The sequence below is a fragment of the Notothenia coriiceps genome, unplaced genomic scaffold (assembly GCF_000735185.1).
Source record: "Notothenia coriiceps isolate Sejong01 unplaced genomic scaffold, NC01 NC01_scaffold00009695, whole genome shotgun sequence".
NCBI classification, from domain to species: domain Eukaryota; kingdom Metazoa; phylum Chordata; class Actinopteri; order Perciformes; family Nototheniidae; genus Notothenia; species Notothenia coriiceps.
In genome coordinates this window covers 381130-389429 of record NW_011342396.1, presented here as the reverse complement: position 1 = coordinate 389429, position 8300 = coordinate 381130, and the positions used below count along the sequence as shown (strand labels likewise).

General features: G+C 42.4%; 1 protein-coding gene across 1 annotated transcript in view; it reads left to right on the top strand.

The window, feature by feature from the left end:
* Nucleotides 1-433: 433 nt before the first annotated feature.
* LOC104945553 (protein-tyrosine kinase 2-beta-like) overlaps nt 434-8300 on the top strand; it is a 36099-nt gene continuing 28232 nt past the window's right edge. The window contains exons 1-10 of the mRNA XM_010771249.1: nt 434-660; nt 754-1082; nt 1559-1737; nt 1810-1897; nt 2003-2082; nt 2204-2266; nt 2679-2733; nt 2815-2955; nt 3039-3110; nt 6594-6731. Of these exons, the coding sequence (XP_010769551.1) occupies nt 879-1082; nt 1559-1737; nt 1810-1897; nt 2003-2082; nt 2204-2266; nt 2679-2733; nt 2815-2955; nt 3039-3110; nt 6594-6731 (1020 nt within the window). The 5' untranslated portion in view covers nt 434-660; nt 754-878. The remainder of the gene's footprint in view (nt 661-753; nt 1083-1558; nt 1738-1809; nt 1898-2002; nt 2083-2203; nt 2267-2678; nt 2734-2814; nt 2956-3038; nt 3111-6593; nt 6732-8300) is intronic.

Genomic DNA, 8300 nt, shown 5'->3' with positions numbered 1-8300 from the left:
TTTTGACGCCTGTCCCTTATGACATTATTACAATTAATCCTGATGGGGAGTTTAATATCTGTACCAAATTCTCCATCTATCTAATAGTTGTGGAAACTCAAAACCAAAAACGTCATAGTAGCAGAAATGATATTGCAAAAGTCAGTATGATTCACCCTCTGATGATCATGAATTTCCGCAACAAATTGTCCATGGTTAAAAACCTGTACATTATTAGCTCATGTTGTTCTTATGTTGTAATAATAGTGTCTTGATACCCACTTTTCACCTGCATCATAACTTTTGGAAGAGGAAGTTCTGTTGCACAATTGTGGTTTTGATGCTGGACTGTGCCATTGCATGTGAAGCGGGGTGAGGAGGGGTGAGGAGGGGTGAGGCGGTTTCATCAGACCTATCAGTTTTTCTGTGTGCTGCTCTTCAACTTCCTTATTTGTAAGTTAGCACCGTTTCCTCTTTCGCGTACAGATGCAGCTCTTCTTTAGGACGCAGCTTCGGAGGAATCGTCCCTTAACCTGAGAAAGAAAACGAAATATGCACTTTACAAAATAACGTGTGTGTGTGTGTGTGTTTGTGTGTGTGTTACCTGCACTGGCTTGTGTTCACTTTTAGAGACTGACATTACATTTCTGGGTGCTGGGTCGTGAAGTTTGTGCAATACCGGTGAGTACAGAGGGAAATTGAATCATTATCCCGGATACGAATGTTCTTTAAAACCAAAAAGTTGTTTGTGAAACGATTGTTGTTTTCTTTTAGCTTCAATGGATCCCTTCAAGAGTGTGTTGAGTGTATGACAGACAAGGAAGAGGGTGAAATGGTGTGTGTCTACTTGACAGCGATGTGTCTGCAGTAGCATATGTGTGTGTCTGTGTGTGTGTGAGATGTCTGGAGACACCAGCACGCTGTCCTGGAGGAGCATGTCTCCCACCAGCCAATCAGAATCCTCGGATATGTCTCCATCGACCATTTTCACCAAGGACAATATCTTCAGGGTGAAGATCATCAAAGTGTGTTTCCTTAGCAACAGCTCAAACCTGGGCAAAAGCTTCAAACTGGTCCGATGTGAGGAGGGATGGACCGTCAAGGTACACTATACTGGACTTTACTGCACTTTAGTGTGCTTTACTGTTCTTTACTTCACTGCACTCAGTTTTACTGTAATGTACTTGTATTAACTGTTCTTTACTTCACTGCACTCTGCTCTAACTGTACTTGACTCTACCTTAATCTACTCTACTTTTACTCTATTTTGCTCGAATGCACTTTATAGAATATTCAAAGCAAGCAATAGATATTTATTGTAAAAATACAAGTAATGTGTTAAACAGAAACAAGTGTACCCTTCTGTTATCGGAATAACATCACCAGACAGTTTTTCTGCGAATTTATGCACTCATCTGTGAGAAGGAAGTCACATTTAGAGATACAGTCTGCAGGTCGACAAAGATAAGACGTGCACAATCATTGTGTGTAGATAATTGTTTATTTATAGGTTGATGCAATTTCTAGTGAGTTGTGGCATGTTTTGTGAGAAATGATTGTTTGCTGACTTGTTTTCCAGGATGTAGTGAATGTGGTGCTGTCCAGCGGCTGCGTGGGTCCGGATATATCCTTCTGCTCCTGTTTCTGCCTCCTCCTCAAACACCTGAAGTCCTCCGAGAAACACTGGCTGCACACGGACCTCACCATGTCTGAACTCACGCTGCGCTACGAGCAGCAGCACCTCGAGGCTGAGTGGAGGTCAGTACTGCAGAGAGTGAAGTACAAGTACACATAAGTACAGTGAAGTGACTGTGACGTTTGTTCGTGCAGATATGATCTGAGGATCAGATACATCCCGTCTGACTTCATGGAGAAATTCAAAGATGACAGAACCACGATGCTCTACTTTTACCAGCAGGTCAGTATAAGTCTCTTTCTTCAGGCTGAGCACTAGATTAGTTAGGTTCGGGTCAATGTCTATGATGGTTGTAGTCAATAGAAGGTGTGTGTGCTTTATCCACAGGTGAGAAATGACTACATGCAGCAGTACGCCTCAAAAGTCAGCGATGGGATGGCTCTACAGCTCGGCTGTCTGGAAATAAGGTACTGTACACCTTATTATCTAAAAGAAAATAAACCTGTGACCCAGATCCAACATATTTGCACAACAGTTGGACTTAGTTTCATATCATTTTTTAAATCACAAATCATGTATTGTTTGCAGGAGATTCTTCAAAGACATTAATCCGAACGGACTGGAGAAAAAGTCCAACTTTGAACAATTAGAGTAAGTCCTGTGAGGTTGTTGAATGTATCACATGGTCGTCTTTTCTCTTGTCCTAGGACTTGCATTAATGAGAAATGCTTGGTTTGAATGTCAGATGTTGCAAAAGTGGCTCCAGTCTGTAACAGCACACATGCCAGGAAATCTGATCTTTACATCTCAAATATTTTTCCCACCTTCCTAAATCAGACACAGACAAGATTTTTCTGTAATGCAACTTCAGTCTGAACAATCATATCGGAAGTCATGCAACGTTTACGTAACTCTACACACCACCGTACAGAAGCATTGCTCCACAAAACGTTATAATAATCTTGTTTTCCGATGACCTTATCTGAATGTTGTATTGGTCACACTTAGAAAAAAGCCTTTGAGTAGCGTTTGATTTCTGATGGTGGTCTGACTTCTCCTTTAGGAAGGAGGTTGGTCTGCACCTGTTCTTCCCCAGAGAGCTGATCAACAGCATGAAGGTACTGACTTTAAATACGTTTTAATTGTACAATGAAATTATATCATGTTATTTCTAATGATGTTCTGTTTTTCTGCATCAGCCTAAGCAGCTGCGTCGCCTGGTCCAGCAGACGTTTCAGGGTTACTCCACCCTGAAGCAGGACCAGTGCATGACTCGCTTCTTCACCACTCTGGCTCAGTGCTACAGCTACACACAGGAGAGCTTCGCCTGCCAGCTGGTGGTGAGCATTTTACATCATTGACTGTCACATTTCTAAGATAAATTGGGCTTTTCTGAATGGTTGAGTGGGTCCTGTTTCTACAGCATGGCTGGAGTCTAACGATAGAGCTGGTCATCGGCCCTGAAGGCATCAGCCAGCAGACTGAGAACTCCACGGTGAGCTCAAAGTGCCAGGAACATTTTAAAAAAGCAATAGAAGAGGTTAAATGTATGTAACATAGGCATATATATATACACACACAGACACACACACACACACACACACACACACACACACACACACACACACACACACACACACACACACACACACACACCTTTATCTGAAAGCCTTCTTCAAATTGTGCTGAGCATTTCATATTAAAGTTATTAAATTACTTCTTGGACACTTAGAGACAAGATGCATGAAGTGTTTAGCTCCTCTTAGCATCAGAGGTCAATAATCATCCATTCTAATTACTACTTCTCTTCCATCCCCCATCAGGTCTACTTATTAAGGCTTCCTTATCATCAGTTATCTAACCTAAAGACCCCCCCCTGAAGCTTTCACTACCCGCTCATCCATGCAGAACATACTGAAGTGAATTCCGGTCATTGTTCCCAGAGAACCAGAAGCTTTGGACAGAAGTCACGCAGGACGATAAGTGGCCTCAACGCGTCATGACTGAGCTTTTTGAAAGTTACTCAGACATGTAACGTCCTGTGTGAGATTTAATTTAAACACAGAGTAGTTTGGACCCCCGACCACATGTTTTATTTATTTATTTATTACTTTAATGCATTTCTTATTCTGCGCCTGTTTTTTATTGTTTTTTGTTATTATTACCATTTTGTTTCACGTTGAATGTATTTAAACATGTAAGTGTTAAAGGTCACCTATCACGCTATTTTTAGGCAATAGGTCTCAGATATGTACAAATATATAAAAACATGTCTATGAAGTGTTTTGCTCCAAACACCAAACAGATCATTCTAGCCATGCCTCATATCCCTCTATTTCACTTCCTCTTTCTAAAGTGCTGATTTGGGGTATAAAGCTTTAAAGAGGAGGGGTCTGAGCTCATGCAGGACCCAGCAGCTACTGTCTAAACTAAATGCTGCCGTGATGAAACGCCATATCATGGATTATCAAGGATTATCTCTGAAACAGTATGGAGCTCAAAGGCTTTCTCTCTTGCCGGTTATACCACAAGGTGAGTTCCTCTTTACTTCCTGCTTCTTCACACACATGCTCTCCAGTANGTTAAGAGCATTCCATGGAATATAACAAAAAGTGTTTTCTGAAATAAATTACATACCCCATTGAATTATGACTGAAGATCGTCAGCTGTCTTCCTCTCCCGTGTTGTTCCTCGACACGTAAAGGCTGCAGCACCTTTGACAACTTCTCTCTACATATCAAACATACCGGTAAACCAGCATCGTTTGCTGTGAAAGCATATAACTCTGTCCACACAGAATTAAATCCTGTGTTCCTCCGGTACTTTTCTTTGATTTATCCATAGTTCGCTCATCGAGCCGGGGGTCCCCGCGCGAGCGCCTCCAAGAAAAGGCGCTCGCGCGGGACCATAGCAGGATGTGACGCATATTTTAGTTGACCTAATTAAAACCGTTTAGTTTTTTATTTATGTGTCCCAGTATCACCTCAAAATACAAGATACGAAACATTTTCAACCATGCAACAAAATATAAATAGTCCTACAAATACTTTTATTTTATTTCCTTCTTATTTTTGTCTAAACTCAAGGGAGCCAGAGCAGAGGGCTTAAAGGGCCGCATGCGGCCCATGGGCCGCGGGTTGCCGACCCCTGAGCTAGGGGATGTACATTCAAGTCTTAAGAAAGTATAGCATCCATATGATGATGGTCTGACCAGGTCAAGGCGACACTCTTCTGTCTGAGAGCATGTTGTAGTGAGGAAACCTATATATATATATTGAATTATTAAAAATTCCCATCATAGAGACATAGCTCCCACAATGCAACAGTGACTGCACGGGATGTCATTCTATGGACGATAGTAACCGGCGTGCATTTAACGCAGTGAGGTGTTTCCACAGAGTCCTGAGAGGAAGAGAAGGACTATTCACACGATCTGTATAAACGTGAGATATGTAAACTGAACTTTGGCATTTCAGAAAAGATTAGTCACATGGGGCGCAACCCACATACTCAGCTCTAAAGACATCAAAACGTGCATTTTGCGTGATAGGAGACCTTGAGGTCAATAAGTAAGGACATGAGTGTTTCTTTGCTTCTTGGCGATACATCTCATACTGTTGGAAAGCCTGCTTCGTACCTTCAGAGGAGGAAACCCAAATACTCAGCTCTGCTGCTACAAGGGGGGGGGTGCTAGTGAATTAATTTCAGTTTTCCGCACAAACACTGCGCTAGTGGATTGTCAAAGGGGGAGCCTCGTTGCGGGGAAATTATACAGATGGCTAGTCCGCCCCTGGAAATGTCTATGCAAACGTTATTATTAATGATAATTAAAAAAAGAAATGATACAAAAAGTTAATCAATTTTATATATATTTTTATCCATTTTTATTTGTAATACGTCTCGACGACGCCCACTCGGGGTCTCGCGANTTGTGGTATAACCGGCAAGAGAGAAAGCCTTTGAGCTCCATACTGTTTCAGAGATAAAAATGCTGCCGTGATGAAACGCCATATCATGGATTATCAAGGATTATCTCTGAAACAGTATGGAGCTCAAAGGCTTTCTCTCTTGCCGGTTATACCACAAGGTGAGTTCCTCTTTACTTCCTGCTTCTTCACACACATGCTCTCCAGTACAGGTTAGCTCTGAGTGTTAGCGATGCTAATGTAAACACCGACCATATTACGTCCAAAACAGTCGGGCATTGTTTCTGATAGCAACTTTCTGATAGGCTGTGGGTCCACATTTGAGATATGACGTCATATCGGACGCAAATCTGGATCAGCTCCGTTGAGAGAGGGTTTTATTTTCTGACGCTGCGTGAGTTCCCTGACACACCGGGGACGCACCGGGGACGCACCGGGGACACAGCGGGGACACAGCGGGGACACAGCGGGGACACATATTGATGTAGAAAAGACATCAGAAAGTGCATTTTGCATGATAGCTCCCCTTTAATTGAATAAACTCTGATGTCATGACTAATCGGTGCAGAAACACCATTATAGGGGTGTTGGGTCATTTTGAATGTAATACTGTATTCTACTGATCATTGAATCTTATGTGTCCTCAAAACAATGTGAACACAGAGTGCTAACCCTGAGGGTGAAGCTGCTCTGTTCCTGCTTTTGAGATCGATTTCACTTGTAAGTGGACTTTCTTTGTTAAACTTTGTCCCTGAATCATTCATCAGTTTCTCTTAAGAAGTTCCTCCACAGCAAACACACAAAAACAACAAGTACAGCCTCTGCAAAAGCATGTCTGTCAAAAGTCATCTCTTTATCATTTGGAGTGGACATGGAGTTGTAGTTGTAGTTGTTGTTGTTGTTGTTGTTGTTGTTGTTAAGTCTTAAATATTGAAAAAAGGATGATGTTATTCAAAAAGCAGACCTTGTACAGCATATGTAGAAAACTGGGTGAAAATATGACATTTGAGTTCATTTCATTTCATGAATGCTCCTCCACACTCACCTCCCAGCCCTCGATGTGCGACTGCCACTCCTCCAGGATCTCCATCTTCTCCATCTGCCTCTTGGCCTCGTTGATGTTGGAGCACACGGCCTTCATCACCTGCAGAGACTCCTGCACCGGAGGGAAGTCGCTGTGCTTCTTCGGGGTCCGTTTCAGAAGCTCCTGCTCATTCAAATGTCAGACTTTCATATAAATGCAGAAGCTGTTTTATATAATCATGTGCTTCCAGCCACATAGTGAGAACTCATTCAGCAGCTCCTGCACAACAAGTACAGCCTCTGCACCAAGCCCCTCAGAAACATCATCCCTTCATCCTACAGAGTGGACATAATGGGAGCAGTACATATTGAGTTATGGCCAGATGATGAGAGGATGATGTTATTGAAAAAGCAGAACTTATACGGGTAAACATTTTTAGAAAGCTGAATGGAAATATGACATTTGTGTTCATTTAATAAATGAATGTGACAAAGGTAATAGTAGATCTGGTTGCATCAACAAGGCAGACTTTCAATGCTTCGTGAACGTCATCATTTATATTTATTTATTTATAAACCTCAGCCAAGCATATCATTCTACTTTGGTTCATTTATTTTTTGCACATTTGGGGATTTTCTGCTCGTTGTTTTATGCACAAAAATGAAAATGTGCATTAACTGGTGGAAACTAAAATCATGCTCTAGTTCAAGATTCAATAAATGCAAAGGCTTTATTGTCTGATGCCTAAAAGCTACAGCGTGGATTTGGCGATTAACATCGTCAGCTTCAGGCTCTCGCATCAAAGCAACAGATAGCTAACCTAAGATTTGAGAGAAATCTGAAAAGTTGGAGAATTCATCTCCAAGCATTCCTGAGATTTAGCATTCCCATTAGTGTGTCTTCTGATCACACCACGTGAACAGCATGAAGAAAGCATGTTTGATTCTTATCCTCTGCACATGTGCTTACCTCCTGTGGTTCCTCAGGCAGTGGCTTTAAACTTCAGTCTGAACACCTGATGTACTCTGATCTGATGCTTTCTGTGCCAGGTTAAAGAACGAAGCCCAGCAGCTGGAGGACTTCAAATGGTTCGAGTCTCAGATTATTACCCCCCTCCCATTATTATTACTACATCTCTGAGGCTGAGAGTGAATGAAGAGATCCTAACGGGACCGGAGAGAGGATCAGATCACTCTCACGGCTTTGAAAGAGGATTTCATTTCACATCACAGCGTTTAAAAACACAGCGGAGAGGCTGGTGTTACTCTGTGTGTGTGTGTGTGTGTGTGTGTCTGTGTGTCTGTGTGTCTTTGTGTCTGTCTTTGTGTCTGTCTGTCTGTCTGTCTGTCTGTCTGTCTGTCTGTCTGTCTGTCTGTCTGTCTGTCTGTCTGTCTGTCTACGGACCCCCGTCGCTGCTTGTGCCTCCAAGCAAGACCTCTAATGAAGACACAACTGCCCGAGGTAGAGTCCTCACTTAAGAGATATAAAAAATAGGGGGACGACGAGTCTCACACTGTGATTCGTCGTCATGATGCCTGTTGTTGTGTGTGTGTGTGTAAGTGTGAGTGTGGTGTGTCTGTGTGTCTACGTGTGTCTGTCTGTCTGTCCTGTCTGTATGTCTGTCGTGTGTGTGTGTGTGAGTGTGCTGTGTTGTGTGGTGTGTGTGTAGCTGTCTGTGGTGTGTCTGTGTGTCGTGTGTGCTGTGTGTGTGTGTCTGCTGTCTTCGTCTGTCTGA